Source organism: Lepidochelys kempii, chromosome 12, assembly GCF_965140265.1.
Source record: "Lepidochelys kempii isolate rLepKem1 chromosome 12, rLepKem1.hap2, whole genome shotgun sequence".
Lineage (NCBI taxonomy): Eukaryota > Metazoa > Chordata > Testudines > Cheloniidae > Lepidochelys > Lepidochelys kempii.
The window spans coordinates 40,470,306-40,486,370 of record NC_133267.1 but is presented as its reverse complement, the minus strand read 5'-3'; the positions used below and the strand labels follow the sequence as shown (position 1 = coordinate 40,486,370).

Below are 16,065 nucleotides of genomic sequence, written 5' to 3'. Positions count from 1 at the left end.
TTCTGCGAAGGTAACTGGTCCCCTCCGCGGGTTCTGTAGAGAGGCAGGTGGTCAACCCCAGGATGCCGACTCTCCTGCAGGATCGGGGGAAGGAACTGCTGGGTTGGAAGGGGAGGGAGAGCCTGCTCCAAGCCCAGCCACCCGCACTCTGGACAAGGCGCGTCTGCTCAGTGGGCAGATTTTAGACCCTTTGGGTTATTCTGGGATTTAAATTCTTCAAAGCAAAATTAACCCAACACTAAAACAGTCCCTGTCTCTCTCTCTCCTTGGAGGGAACCCTCCAAAGCCACATCTCATGACCGGTGTGTCTCAGCCCCCAAGTCGGGGGCTCTGCTCACATACCTGGCTTGGCTCCTTCTTCTATGAAGCCTGTGAAGACACTCTGGGTGAACTGAGGTTTGTTGTCGTTCTGGTCACTCACAGTGATGATGATCTCCATGGGGTCCTCCACAGGCTTCCCATTCGCAGACACAGCGTGAGAAAAGAGCTGCAAAGCCAGCATGGGGTGTAAGGCACCATTCAAGCCACCCCGTGAGGCCACGAGCAGCCAGCAGCGCCCGCCAAACCCAGCCATGACTCTGAAAGCAGCGGCCATGCTTGGCTTGTGCACGGCGTTCCATGTGTCCCTGCAGAACGGGAGCCCGAGCCTGGCTGGCTTTGCCAGAAGGGACTTGCCTTCGATTCCCCAACTCCAGCTGCTGGCTGACCATCCCCACCAGGGTCTTGAGTTCACATGCAGGCCACACGGAACAGGTCCAGCATGGGGGAATTCTGCCCAGCTCAGCCTAAGCCAAGGGTTCGGACAGCAGCCTTCAAAGGGCCCATCCAGCTCCCCTCCACACTCGGAGGATAATCACTGGCTGCCCATGGACAGTGAGGTCCTGTTACCCAGGGAGGGGCCAGTCTGGGCTGTCCTGACCCGTGTGGATTTATGGTTTCTCCTCCCTGCTGGGCCAACATCGGTAATGGACATGGAGCCACTGGCCAGCCCTGCTCTGCCTAGCAGAGACCCACGGGCCCGTGACGAAGCGTCCAGCGAAGCTTTCGGAGACAGGAGGTGCACGCTGAGCGCGTCTCCAAGCAGCAGGGGCCCTGCTGAGGCAATGAGCTGGTGCTAGGCTGTCAGAACGCTCTAGGCCCGATTCTCACCGGTGCTGGGCCCCCTCAGCAGCACTCAGCACCTCGGGGAAAGAACCAGGCCTCAGGGCCAAGTGCTGACGTGGCCAAGTGACCAGGGCCGGGCACAGATCAGGAGGCAGTGCCCAGCTGGGGTCAGCACCTCCTCTCTGGCTTTACTCTGCCAGGCCTCGGGGAAGAGACCATGATGGGGGAGGGGAGGGCAGCTGCCCTCTGGACCGTGCGGTACAAGAAATGGAGTGAGACCCAGTTCATCAGAGCCTCGGGCCCCGTCCCAGCCACCTCCAAGCTCCAGGGGCCATCAGTCCCTGAGAACACGCCCCTTCTCCATCATTGGCACCCAGGGACTCACCGTGTAGTTGCTGATGTCTTCTCTGTCCAGCGGCTTCGTCACCTTTAGCTGCCCCGTCTCCCTTTCGATGATGAAGACGCCCACAGGGGGCTCGTCTGCGCCCCGCCCCGTGATGCTGTAGAAAATGTTGCTGCCGTTGTTGGATTTGATCTGGTGCCAGAGAACGGGGCAGGTCAGCCAGGGGTTTCTGAGCACGGGGGCCGCCCCAGCCTGTGCTCCCCTCCCATCTTGCCAGAATCCCTCCAGTCCCCAAGAAGCTGCCCTTCACGTTCCTGCTCAGCACCACATGCCACCCCATTTACCCCATTCGGGGATACGGCGGAGGAGGACAGGCCTGGAAGGCGGGTTTGGTGCTACACAAGCCCAGTAGCAGACAGAGGGCTTGGGGAGGTTCTGTTTGTGAATGCTGACGGAGCAGCCATCTGGGGGCAGATGGAGCCTTCCCCACAGCCCGCGCTGCATGGCCGCCCTGTGGCAGCCAGCTAGCGCACAAGACCCAGGCAATGAAATGGCTCCTCGGCCCAGCTGGATGCGCAGCCAAGAGCAAGTGGGAAGGCGGAACCAGGGCGTCAGATCCCAAGAGTTCTTCCAAACAAATGCCACCCACCCATCTCTCCACGCTCCCCCTCTGCCTTCTCCCAGCTACTCCCCTCCTCCCACCCCAAGAGTGACACACCTAACACACCACGCCTGGCTGGGATGCCGTGCCAAAGGCCTCCCATACCTGAACCAGCGACTTGGGGAAGGGTCCCCTCTCATTCTCAGGGCAGTTGATTGGAGGGATGACCCAGTCCCTCTTCTGCCTCTTCCGGCTGAGTCGGGACTCTGGGAAGATCAATATGTCTGCCTGAGCATTGGCGGGGGAGTCCTGCAGGGAGAGAGACACGGTTCACAGTGAGGTCCCTGCATTAGACACAAGGGGGCTGGAAGTTTTAACCAACCGTCCAAGATTCAGCCACACCCGTTACACAGACAAATCCAGACACTGGTTCTCCACCTTCTGCTAAGGGCTTGAGGAGCCATTCGCTGCAAGCTCTTACTAATTCACCACAGGACTGGGCTGGACCGGAACAAGCAACTGGAATTGCAGGGAACTTCGGCCTATCCCTTTTATAGCTGGGTATGGTGCTTTGTCACAAGGGACGTAACAGGCCCCAGACCCAGCTCCTTTGACTGCCACTGCACATTGAGTGGATGTTTTCAGAGAACTATCCACAGAGACTCCAAGAACTCTGTCTTGAGTGGTAACAGCTCGTTTAGACCCCATCATTCTATATATGTAGTGGGGATGATGTTTTCCAATGTGCATTACTTTGCACTTATCAGCACTTTCCTATCCACTTTCTCCACCCCAGTCATGAGTGTACAGAGCTCCGTCCTAGCCCCCTTACTCGTCCCTTCTCCAAACTGAACAGCCCCAGGCTTTTTAATCTCTCCTCCTGCAGAAGCAGTCCCATCCCCCTACTCAGTCTCGCTGCCCTTTTCTGTACCTCTTCCAATTCCAACAGATCTTTTCTGAGATAGGGCGACCAGCACCGCACGCAACATTCCAGGTGTGGGCATACCGGGGATTTATGTAGTGGCCTTAGGATGTTCTCTGGCTCCTTATCTGGCCCTTTCCTAGTGGTCCCCACCACTCTGTTCGCTTGTTTGGCGGCCGCTGCACACTGAGCAGCTGTGTTCAGACAACCAGCCACAGCGCCAATCTGAGAGCCCCGCTGCAGAGCACAGGAGCCAGAGCTGGAAGAGGTCCAAGCTCCTAACTTAGCACTAATCCTGCCCGCTGCCGAGTGTCCTTAGCTCCCGCTGACGCGGAGTAAAGGGTGCACAGCAGCTCGCAGCACCAGGCGCTTGAAATGTACAGCCTCCCTTTCACCCCACCCCTCTTCCGCTCGAGCGCGGCGGCTCCCTGGCAGGAGACTCAGCTTTGCTCGGGAGGACAGCGTCCCTGCAGTGCTGTGCTCACTCCTGCTCCTCTGCGGGACCAGAGCCTCCTGCTTCGCCTTGGCCTTTCCTCTCGCTGAGCGGTAGCAGCAATGCGCGTGACCTACAGGAGCCCACATGGAGGAGGCGGCAGAACGGAGACACCCAGGGTCAGGGACGCCCCCGCGTGGGTCTCTCCCCAGTATTCAGGAAGGGAAGCCGTGGCCCCTGATTCCCAGCGGGCTGAAGCTAGCAAAGCCTCGCAGACGGTACCCAAGGACGCTGACTTTCCTTGCCCTCGTTCGTAGAGTGAGCCAGCCCCAGGAGAGAGCCGTGGGCTGAACGGCTGCCAGCAGCTTTATCCTGCCCAATAGCTGACAGCCGCCCCCCTCCCCCAGCGCAGCTGGCAGCGTGCCACCGGACCCCCGGGGGGCCGCCCAGGCTCTGCAAGGCGGAGGCAGCCAGGCAGTCACAGGAGAGACCGTTCTGCTGGCAGAGGATGAGCCCAGACTGGCCCGGGGCTGGCCTGAAGGGACACAATGGCCCGCAGCGGATGCTGCGTCAGATGGGCCGAGCCGGGGCAGGCGGGTCGCGCGAACCAGGCCCGCTGGGTTTGTCGCCATACCGTGTGCCGGCGGTGCCGGTGCCCCTCTCTCTTCAGGGTGACCTTGGCAGAGTGCTTCTTGCTGGCAGAGTCCCAGGCATGGATGAAAAAGCTCTTTTCGTGCCCGTGGAGCTGGAGGGGACGTTTGACTGAGACAACTCCGTCCGTGTGCACTTTGAAGCGTGTGTCATCCGACAGGTACGCCGTCCGCTTCCTTCCTGCGCAGCTCTCGAAGCTCACTGCGGAGAGAGAGACAGCAAAGCCCGGCAGGAGAAGGGGGTTAGAAGCGGAGCCACCTGCCCATCTGCATATTCCAGTCCCTGGCAGGCCAGCAAGGGCTACCCCCGCCCCGCCGGAGACCAGGACAGCCAGTAGCCGGACGTTCCTCTCTCCGGACCGAGCCCCACCCGCGCTAACCCCGCCAGCCAGGGGCCCAACGCGCCCGAGCGTCGAGATCGCAAAAGGGGACGGAAGGGGCGAACCAGCAGGTCGATGCCTCCTGGAGGGCTGGTGTTAAAGCCTGAGCTTTGCCAGCCTCCTTGCCTGTAACAGTGGGCTGAGGGCAGGAGGTTTCACTGAGCTGCCACCCACCGAGCACAGGCAGAACCCGGCTCCTTTACAGCAGCCAGCGGCATGGCAGCATCATCCGCAAGTCCGCGAGCAGTTCGGAGGTCAGGCCACAGCAGTGCAGAACATCCTGGACTCAGTGACAAGGGCCATGCCGAACCCATTCGTCGCTACGCAGCTCCCCAGCCACAAGGCCTTAGCAACTCAGCCTCACTGCTAATTGCTCTTCCGAGGCCAGGGAGAGACCGCTAGCGCCGGGTGGGGTTCATTAGCAAGGTTCACAGACTGCAGGGACACGGTGCTTGAGGAGCTAGGCTGGGCTATCACTTTAAAGGGAGGTTCTGCTGGCAGCAGTGACAGGGCCGTGAACTCCACCCTGGAGTACTGGGGCGGGAAGTGGTGACCTGCGTATTCGCAGAGTCTTCCATATAGACACCATCGGCGAGCTGTGCGGTCGATCACCTCCACTGGGACACCCAGGCCGGGAAAGCGCCTCAGCCAGTCCTCAGAGGCGGTGACCGAGCAGGTTCACATTGGAGCTAAAGGTTTCAGAGGGGGAGCCGTGTTAGTCTGTATCAGCAAAAACAACAAGGAGTCCTTCGAATCCTAGAGGATCAGGGTTGGAAGGGACCTCAGAAGGTCATCTAGTCCAACCCCCTGCTCAAAGCAGGACCAATTGCCAGTTTTTTCCCCAGATCCCTAAACAGCCCCCTCAAGGATTGAACTCATAACCCTGGGCTTAGCAGGCCAATGCTCAGAGCACTGAGCTACCCCCCCTTGTGGCACCTTAGAGACTAAACACATTTATTTGTGCATAAGCTTTCGTGGGCTACAGCTCACTTCATCAGATGCACCTTCTTGTCAACTGTCTGTAATGGAAAAGGAGGACTTGTGGCACCTTAGAGACTAACAAATTTATTTGAGCATAACCTTTCGTGAGCTATAGCCCACTTCATTAGATGCATTCAGTGGAAAATACAGTGGGGAAATTTATATACACAGAGAACATGAAACAATGGGTGTTACCATACACACTGTAACAAGAATGATCACTTAAGGTGAGCTATTACCAGCAGGAGAGCGGGGTGGGGGGGACCTTTTGTAGTTATAATCAAGGTGGGCCATTTAACGGGGGGGGGGAATAAACAAGGGGAAATAGTTTTACTTTGTGTAATGACCCATCCACTCCCAGTCTCTATTCAAGCCTAAGTTAATTGTATCCAGTTTGCAAATTAATTCCAATTCTCTCCTTGGAGTCTGTTTCTGAAGTTTTTTTGTTGAAGAATTGCCACTTTTAGGTCTGTAATCGAGTGACCAGAGAGATTGAAGTGTTCTCCAACTGGTTTTTGAATGTTATAATTCTTGACGTCTGATTTGTGTCCATTTATTCTTTTACGTAGAGACTGTCCAGTTTGACCAATGTACATGGCAGAGGGGCATTGCTGGCACATGATGGCATATATCACATTGGTAGATGTGCAGGTGAACAAGCCTCTGATGGTGTGGCTGACGTGATTAGGCCCTATGATGGTGTCCCCTGAATAGATATGTGGACACAGTTGGCAACAGGCTTTGTTGCAAGGATAGGTTCCTGGGTTAGTGGTTATGTTGTGTGGTGTGTGGTTGCTAGTGAGTATTTGCTTCAGGTTGGGGGGCTGTCTGTAAGCAGTGCTTACATCTGATGAAGTGAGCTGTAGCTCACGAAAGCTTATGTCAAATAAATTTGTTAGTCTCTAAGGTTTCAGAGTAACAGCTGTGTTAGTCTGTATTCGCAAAAAGAAAAGGAGGACTTGTGGCACCTTAGAGACTAACCAATTTATTTGAGCATGAGCTTTCGTGAGCTACACCGATGAAGTGAGCTGTAGCTCACGAAAGCTCATGCTCAAATAAATTGGTTAGTCTCTAAGGTGCCACAAGTCCTCCTTTTCTTTTGTGAATACAGACTAACACGGCTGCTACTCTGAAACGGTCTGTAATGGGCCACTCTCTTACCACTTCAAAAGTTATTTTTCCTCCCTTGGTATCCTGCTGTTAATTGATTTAACTCGTTACACTGACCTCACACTTGGTAAAGCAACCCCCATCCTTTCACGTATTTATACCTGCTTCTGTATTTTCACTCCATGTAGCCGATGAAGTGAGCTATAGCCCACGAAAGCTTATGCCCAAAATAAATTTGTTAGTCTCTAAGGTGCCACACGTCCTCCTCGTTGTTTTTACTAGAGCTAAAGCAGATGCTGCCCAAGGGCTGCTTTGGAGCAATGTTGCCTGACCTGAGATCTCAGACATGACAGATGCCATCAGCACCCTTCTCGAAAGAGAGGCATCACTCCTGTATTCTTCCAGGCGCCATAACCGCCCATCCAGTCCTAGGCTGCTTCTAATCAAAGCTACAGGCCCTGCTTCCAACAGCCAACCGCCCGCTCCCCCGCCCCGGGGATGCTGTAGAGGCACAGAACTGAGGGGACCTGTGCCAGTGAGTCTCAGCCTCCAGCTGAGGTGCCAGTCTCAGCCAGAGGGCGCCCGTGCCCCAGTCTCCTTGGCCCACGTGCCCCGGGCACAGCAGCACCTTTGACAAAGCAAACAAAGCGACGTTCCCCTGAGTCGGTGCCAGCAGCACAAACCGCAATGCTGGGCTCTGGGAACTGCCCTGGTCTCCTCAGGGTTGGTTTAAAATGTGTTTCACTGGGAGTGAGAGAGTTATGGTGGGTTTCGTGGGGCCCACGCTGGGACTATCTGGTCATGAGCCTGGGCGGGCACGGCCGGGCTGGGCGCTCTGGAGGCCCAGCCATCCCGCGCTGCTGGCACAGGCTGGAAGGGGATTCCTGTAGCTCGCAGCCCGGGAGCCGCTGGGGCGGTTTGCTGCACCCTCTCCTCGAAATCATACTCTGACCGGGGCACCAGCAACTTTATTTATGGGGAGGGCGGGGGCCGCCAGCTGCTGTTCCAGACTCCACTTATCCCACATTTATTAATGCATGCCCCAACTTTGGGGAGGGGGGAAGGGAGGGGAGTTGTCTTCCCCATGCCTGGTCAATGCTGAATGCAGGCTTCCCTCCCCTCACTTCCCCTCCGCCCCCCAGCACAGCAGGGAGTCCCAGGTGCTGTCTAAGCCCAGGGCTAAGGGCAGCCCCGCTGCTTTGTCCTCACAGCTCCAAGATCAGCAGGAAATGGCTGCAGGACCCCACGCCCTCCCCTCCCCCAGGAAGCCGGGTGATTAACCTGGGAAGGGAAGGTCTGGAATGCGGCTGCTCCCACTCCAGGCAAACATCCCAAGTGGTTACAGTGAACGTAGGGGAGACCCACCTGCCTCTTTCCGGGGGTCAGCCCCCCAGAGCTCCGACTCAGCCGGGGGCTCCTTGCCCCAACTCCCGGATCTCACCCCGAGGAAATGAAGCATTGTCTAATAAGGACCCCCCCACCCCGCAGAGCCCATCCCAGCTAGTGCACTAGGTTATTAATGCTCTGCCCGGTGAGAGCCAGGCGGGGGCGGGTCACTAAAAGCTTTCACAGTACAGCCCTGCTTTAATGGCCTCTCAGGCTCTCCTTGGTAGGCCTGCCAGCACCAAACAGGGAGCAGTTCAGGGGGGCGGGCTCCACAACCCGCAGCCCCCAGCTGGAGAAGGGACAAGCAGGGTGAGCCAGTGCCCCTCCGACTTGGGTCACCTCCCACTGCTGGCCCCTGCTCAGCATCGTGTCCGCACAGCTGTACAACAGGGGCGGGAAATGCATCCTAGCAGGGCCCAGACAATCGGTAGCGCAGCCTTCAGAGGAACAGCGACGTTAAAAGCAAAAGCTGCCAGGGGCGCGGAGTGGGCCGCTGGCTGCCAGGGGCGCGGAGTGGGCCGCTGGCTGCCAGGGGCGCGGAGTGGGCCGCTGGCTGCCAGGGGCGCGGAGTGGGCCGCTGGCTGCCAGGGGCGCGGAGTGGGCCGCTGGCTGCCAGGGGCGCGGAGTGGGCCGCTGGCTGCCAGGGGCGCGGAGTGGGCCCCGCACATCAGAGCAAGCACTGCAGGCATGAGCAGGACTTTCCAGCCAGCCACGGCAGAGGCTCCCTTCACCGCCCATCTTGCAGTTACACAGCAGCACAACTCAAGAACTTTTTGCTTCTTGGGCTGTGAAGCGTCAGACCCAGAGCAGATCCAATACCCCAAAGTGCTCACGTGCGCCGGGACAGTAAGGGCGGCGGGGGGGGGAGTGAGGCAGCAAAGTGAGGAACTAGGGGTGTGGCCACACCCCCAGCTTGAAGCGGTTTCCATCATACGCAGGGTTTACAGCTTGGTTCAGTGGCTCTCAGCACCCCCACTGTACAAATTATTCCAGCACCCTGCCAAAGTTATGGGGACAGAAAATCTTTCAGGGGACCCGCTACTCCACTATCCGAACAGGAGATTTTCTTTCTCCCTATTCTCCTGCTGAAAAAGAGGGGTCTTTGTTATCTGCCCTCTTTCCCCCATAAAAGCCATGACTAACAGTCGGCTGCATTTGGGAAGGAAGCCGGGCTGGTTTGAAACAGAACTTTGACCACAGAACCACTCCCAGGGCGGGTAAAAGTGCTACATTCACTGTCCCATCCACCAGCCCGAGGGCACAGCGGAAACGCATGCAATTCTCTCATCTGTCCACATTTATGGTAGCATGAGTCCCCTGCCTGTGGAAGTGGTTTTGTTTGCTTCTCATGAGCAATGTACAATGGGGAATGTTTCTCCGTCTCTAAACATCTAACCCATTGGTTCTCAAACTGTGGGTTGGGACCCTGTTTTAATGGGGTGGCTGGGGCTGGCTTAGACTTGATGGAGCTTGGGGCTGAAGCCTGAGCCCAACTGCCTGGGGCTGAATCCCTTGGGCTTCAGCTTTGGCCCCCCTGCCCAGGTTGGCAGGGCTCAGGCTCCGGTCTCCGTTCCAGGGTCATGTAGTAATTTTTGTTGTCAGAAGGGCTTGCAGTGCGATGAAGTTTGAGAACCCCTCAGCCCTGGAGGAGCTCTCGCCTCCTTAGGTGGCAGATCCCTTAGCAGACGAGCGGCCTCACTGGCCACCAGCACTGAGGCAGGTCACCCTCCGTGCATGCTCCCAAAGACCCGTTAAGAGCAGGTGGCAGCTGGCTGGATACATGAATGGAAGGGTGCTTGCACCTAGCTCCCCCCCCCGCAGGCTACGGTCACTGCTATTTTGCGTAACAGCCTACGGCCAATTCCCTCCCACTAAGTATTAGAAACAAACGAGTGTTGGGAAGTTCAGCATCAGTCCATGTTGCTGGGAACCAAAGAGCTTCGCCATTAGCACCATGACACCCAAGCACGGGAGCGGGGCGGTTTTGGCAGAAACCAGCGTGGGACGTTCTGATTCCAAGCAAAGAAGGCTTTTGGATGCGTTGTGTGTTGTAAAAGCCTCACTTTGTCATGGAGAAGAGTTAGCTCGATGGCCAGACGCCGACGCCGCCCCCGGGCCGAGAACCCCAATCAGGGTTAGAGAGCGTGCAGTTCTTCCATCACAGAGGAACGGTGGGTGGAGCAGTTTGCAGCGTACCTCAATTGTCTACACCCAGACTTCCTAAAAACCTGATTAGTTAAACTGAGGCAAACCCCTAGGGGGAAACTCAGCTGGTTTAAAACCGGTGACATTAGGCCCAAGCTCAACCATAGATTTATCACTGAAAGTTACACAGATAAGCCAGATTTAAACCCCGTGAGTGTCCACACCTGTTTAACCCATCACACCTTTCCTTAAACCAGCGCTGGTGCATGAGCAGACCAGCCCATCACCCAAGTGACAGTCTCTGCACACACTGAATGGACTGGTTTCAGAGGAACAGCCGTGTTAGTCTGTATTCGCAAAAAGAAAAGGAGTACTTGTGGCACCTTAGAGACTAACCAATTTATTTGAGCCCCTGAAGGCCTCTGCCACCACCCGTGGACCAGGCTTTCCTCAGCTCACAGGGGAATGGGGCATTTTCCTTCCGGGAGTGGTGGGCTCTGCCTGACTTTGGCAGGTGCAGATTGGTCAGTCAGAATTCTGCACTGGAAGCAGATCAGCTGCAGGGGCAGCACCCAGATCGCAGGGGAGTTCCTGTTACCACTTCTCTACTCCTTATCATGCCCTGCAAGTCAGTATTCCCAGAATGTCCATTCTGTGGGCTTTCCAGAGTCACTGCACTTGTCTGGAGACAGGCCTAGAAGCTAAAGGAAGCCCAGAACCAAGTGCCCTTAGCACGCAGCTCAGGCTGTCCTGGACTGCACACCATCACTCCGACAAGTGCTTTGTAAGACAAAAAAGATCTAAGCCCCTTATAGCAGGGGCTCAGTTCTCCCACCCTTGCTCTCACTGAGCAGCTCCACTGGCTCACTGAGCAAGGGGAGCAGGATCTGGCCCCTGGCTACTGGGATCCAGGTCAGTCCCCAGCATGACAAAATGCATAAGAATCCAGACTGCAATTTTCAGTATTGATCTTCAGTGAAGCCAGGGAGTCCATGGCCATGCACCAAGTCAGCCACTGCAGAGCTTGGTTTCAGCCACATTCTTGCCATGCTGGACAGAAGAGCCAGGTCCCAGGTTCGGTTGTGCATTTCCCCACCTGTGACCATTGGGGGAAGAACCCCAGCCCGGGGTGTTTCCAGGGAAGGCTCTGGGGGAGGAAGATGCATTCCACTTCAGTGATGTCACATGAGTGGGGGGGGAAGAGGGGGACTGTTAAAAGGTTCCTGGACAAACAGACTTTTGTTTGTGGGATTGTTTCTGCGCTGAGTCTGGGAACAGATGTTTACTGTAACTAACGGCCCAGGTATGATTCCATTGCATGGGTTAGAGCCTTCAGAAGTGGCTTTGATCACCTAGTGACACAGCCTGAAAAGTACCTGCTCCTTTCCCACCCAAGCACTGAGACCAAGGGAAGCATCCCTCAGAAAGGCATCCCTTCAGAGTCACTTCGTCACCACCGGGAGCTTCTCTCACAGTAAATTCCGGGATGGGACCCATTTCGGGAGCAGAATGCTGCTTGGGAGCGGTTTGCAGGAGCCAGCACCCCGGCGAGTGGGCTCAGACTCCCCGGGTGCGGCCAGACGGAGCATGGCCTGCTGTGCAGTGGCTCTAAGCAGCAGAGGTATGGAAGAGCTCTGCCTGTTAAGGGCCACTGAGATAGACCCAGGGAAAACTTCTCCCTAGGAAGAGGGGATGCACTGCCGGCAGCCACGCAGAGGGATTGGGAGATGACTGGCCCAGACTCCTCTCAGGAGGCCACGTGGCCCCAGGAGAGGAGCATGTCCAGGTTCAGACACAGGGGCCAAGCAACTGCAGCGGGCAAGGACGGAGCAGACTTTGCGAGTCCCTGCAGAGAAGCAGAGGCAAAAACAGCTCACCGGCCCGAGAAAGATTCCCGCCTGTGCGCAGCTTGACCCTGCTGCCACGCAAGGAAACAGGACGGGCCTGCACAGTGTAAAACAAGTTACACGAAGACAATTCCTTGAGTCAGCATCACCGATTTCTCATCCAGACAGAAGCCACCCTGCAGAGCCCCGGATTCTGGCTACCAAAGGGGAACAAGCACCATCACAGCACTCTGGCATACCTGCTTCTGGACAGCCCAAGCCTCTGAGCTCCACACTCCAGGAATCTCTTTATTGAAGCACTCATCCCGCTCTCTCTAGCGGAAGGGCGGGTTGTCTTTATTACAGAGAAACTGAGCAGCAGCGAGGTTAAGTGACTTGTGCAAGGTGTCTCTGCAAGCCAGCGGCAGAGCCAGGAACAAACCCCCAACTCTCCTCCCCCCCAGTCCTGTGCTCTACTCCGGGATACATCGCTGGCCCTTATTTCGTGATGGAAGTTTGAGCCTTTCCACTGGAAAGCATGCAACAACATTCTCTAGAGAAGCCAACCAGTGGGGTAGCAACTGTTTCCATTAACCATCAGAGTTGGAAGGCTGGGAGCCCCACTGGTTTTGAATTTCACCACAGTTCAAAGGCTGGGAGGCCAGTTAATGCTCGGCATGAGGCATCCTCAGAGATGACTGGCTAATTCAGCCAGGGGAAAAGCTTGTGCAGACGCCCTAGGTCCCAGAAGGGCCTTGGAGGACAAAAGGAGAAGAGCTTTATTGTTGTACCCAAAACAAAGAGCGAGCCCCAACAGGACATAAAGCCTAGAGTTGGAAGAGACCAAGTGGGTCTCCCCCAGGGCTGGTGCAGGATCTCTCTACTGAACATTCTCTGTCCAGCTTGTTCTAAGAGGTGGCAGATTAGAGTTTTGTGGGGCCCTGGGATGGGGAAATGGGGTTTGGGCACAGGGGCACAGCCTGCTCCGCCCACCCAGCGCTCCTTCTGGGGAGCGGGGTCGGTCAGGGTGCAGGGGTGCCCATTTTTCTGGGGCCCCTGGGCACAGGCCCCGTTGGCCCAGTGGCTAATCTGCCACTGATTGTAAGAAGTGTCCCACCAGACAGGCCTCCCTTGCTTTGTTGTGGATAGCAAGAGAGCGGGGTGGGGTGGGAGCCAAAGGGAAGAATACATCTTGTTGTTACATACGTGTGTGTGTAGTGAGTTTGTACAGCACCTAGCACACCAAGGTCCTGATCCATGACTGGAGCCCCTCGGTGCTACCGCAACACAAACAGTGACCCTAATCCCCACTCTGACCAGCTTCTCCACCAGCTTTCTCCGGATACTCAGCCTGGATTTTTCCTTTCATTTGCTCTATCTAGCCAGCTCTGGTGTATTCTATGTAGAGGGGAAACACTTCTTCCCAAGCCAGAGCCCTGAGCAACGAGATGTGAGAGTTGTTAGTAGCTAAGTGCCTGCAGGATGGCCACTGACTCCAATGGAGCAGGATCAAGCCCTTAGTTTTCCTGCTGACAAGTCATAAAAATATCCAGCCCTTGTAAATCGCCAGCCTCAAGAGATAAGGTGGGTGAGATCATATCTTTCATTGGACCAATTTCTGGTGGTGAGAGAGACAAGCTTTCGAGCTTACACACCACCAGAAGTTGGTCCCATAAAAGCTATTACCTCACCCAGCTTGCGTCTCTAATATCCTGGGCCTAACCAGACTACAACTGCAGCCTCCATGCCTGTCTTTTAGCCTCCTGCAGCAGAGAGTTACATAGGTGAACTGTATAAACCACCATCCTTCTATTTGCTCTAGGCTTACTGCTCTTCCAGTTCTTTCGGTGCTCCCCTTTTTCCCACTGCTCAGACTATGGGACAGAACAAGAGGAGGAAAGGAGCACTTGCCACTGGGTTTTCCATAATTGAATTCCCTAGTCCTCCAGCTCCTCCCTTTAGGGCTAAATAACCACCATGTCCCTGCTCTCTTCCTTTGCCATCTTGGAACGAAGACTGCAGCAAGATTTTAGACCCTGACAACTGGAAAGCGAAACTGACTAGACGCTATAAACAAAAGCCTGTGTAAGGGACCCGGCAGTTTATCGTCACTGTTTACTCCCCTGCTTTGGGTCATCAGCACAAATGGTGAAAAGTAAGTTTGACTTTTAAACCTCTTTCAGTCCAACAACCTAAGGGAAGGAAATGGGTTTAAAAAATGTTTCAGCCTGACTGTGTCCCTAAGGTGAAGGCAGCGCTCCAGACGTGGACAGACTATTGTCTGATGGACACAGAGAACACTCTATTCAGTCTTACAAAAGATAGAACACCCCTCGCATCCCCTTTGCTTTCACGGCTACGGGGCAGCGAGAAGTCCGTGGAGAGCACGGCCGCCATCCTGTCGTAACGGGGCCCTGAGCAGATTTCAGATAGCATAGGCAGCTCAATGTGCATTACGTAAATGGAGGAAGGCAGCTAAACATCTTCTCTAACGTACAGTTTACTTCTGCCTTTGCTCATGCACAACTTGCTGATCCACCCTGGAGTCAGAACGCTTACCCGGCAAACCTGTATGTGTAAACAGGAGCCTGCCCTTGTGAAATGCTGACACCTATCAGAATAGCAGCCGTGTTTGTCTGTATCCGCAAAAAGAACAGGAGGACTTGTGGCACCTTAGGAGACTAAAAAATTTATTTGAGCATAAGCTTTTGTGAGCTACAGCTCACTTCATCGAATGCATGCAGTGGAAAATACAGTGGGGAAGAGATCTGTAATCACAAAGAACTGCTCAAAGGGATCAAGAGAATAAAGAATTTTCCATGATGCATTAAATGGACAAAGTCACAATTCTGCCTGAACTTAATCACTTCTGTAACAAGTAACCCCTGAGAGCCCATCATTGAAAGATCAGAGCAAAGCACTTGGTTTCCCAGGGTTTTTTTACTTGGTGCATTTAACTGCAGTTTATACACAGTCAGGTTTATTTCTTCCCCTGTAGATTGTGTTCTTTCCCCTCCCCTTGGGCAGCAGCGGAGAAGAGCAAGCTTGTGTTTGTTTTGTTAAAGAGCAAACTATGGAAAACGCACACAAATCAGTGGGGAACTCTAGGGCAGGTGTACCATTGAAACCACTTTTAACTCATTCTTTGCAGTTGACTTAATTCCCCAGTGATGGGTTCCTTTGAACAAAAGCAAACAATCAATCAGAGGATTAAATCCACACCCTGCCAATTTCACACTGGTCTCTTCTCTCACCCAGAAAGCTGAATTCCACTCAGTATCAGTGCGTCATTTGCACTCAGAGGTCAACCCATGCCTACCACCAGGCTAGCTAAAGGAAAACTCTTTGAAGTCATTAGAATAACATCGTTCCAATTCAATCCAAAACGCAGGACGTCTCATCATCTCCTCCAGCAGCAATTTGCAATGGGCTTCTTCCATGGGCCGTGGGTGAACCCCTGGCTTGGGGAGGTTAGCCCCGCAGCCATGCCCCTTTCACCCGAGGCCCCGCCCCTTCCACACCCACCAGAGCCTAGCCCCCACTGTGGCCACTGGCCCCTGCCTCAGGCTAGTGCCCCCAGCCCCCCGGTGCGCCGGAGAGCCGGGCAGCACGGCCCCAGCCTCCCCAGGTCGCACCGTCAGGGCCGTGCCACCAAGCCCAACTCATGGCCGTGCCACCCCCCTGCCCCTGAAGGCACCCTCTGGCCCAACCCCAGTGTTGAGCAGGCCAGCAAGCAGGCGGCACGGCCCCAGCGCCAGGAGGACGGGTAACATGGCATGGCCCCGGGGGCGTACTGCGGCCCCCAGGCTGCCTTCCCCAGCCCCTGACACAGAGGGAATAGCAGGCAGGATGGGGCCTGGGGGTGGAGCATGGGTGGAAACACGTCAGGCTGTTTGGGACAGCAGATCCTTCCCATGCCTATGATACCCGCCGCCTGTGGCTTCTTCACTGCAGTGTTGCCAGGGTACAATGTTAAGGACTAGATCAGCGGTTCTCAAACTGTGGGTCAGGACTCCAAAGTGGGTCACAAACCTGTTTTAATGCGGTCGCCAGGGATGGTGTTAGACTTGCTGGGGCAAAGCCGAAGACCAAGCTCCACCGCCCGGAGCTGAAGCTAAAGTCCAAGCCCCACCACCTGGGGCCAAAGCCAGAGCCCAAGGGCTTCAGCCCTGGTGGCGGGGCTC

At 55.6% G+C, this 16,065-nt stretch overlaps 1 protein-coding gene across 1 annotated transcript in view; it reads right to left on the bottom strand.

The window, feature by feature from the left end:
• LOC140896452 (B-cadherin-like) overlaps positions 1 to 16,065 on the bottom strand; it is a 44,086-nt gene that overhangs the window by 13,363 nt on the left and 14,658 nt on the right. Inside the window, exons 3-6 of the mRNA XM_073308308.1 lie at positions 4,038 to 4,255; positions 2,214 to 2,357; positions 1,490 to 1,639; positions 343 to 487 (exon numbers count right to left, since the gene is read on the bottom strand). Of these exons, the coding sequence (XP_073164409.1) occupies positions 343 to 487; positions 1,490 to 1,639; positions 2,214 to 2,357; positions 4,038 to 4,255 (657 nt within the window). The remainder of the gene's footprint in view (positions 1 to 342; positions 488 to 1,489; positions 1,640 to 2,213; positions 2,358 to 4,037; positions 4,256 to 16,065) is intronic.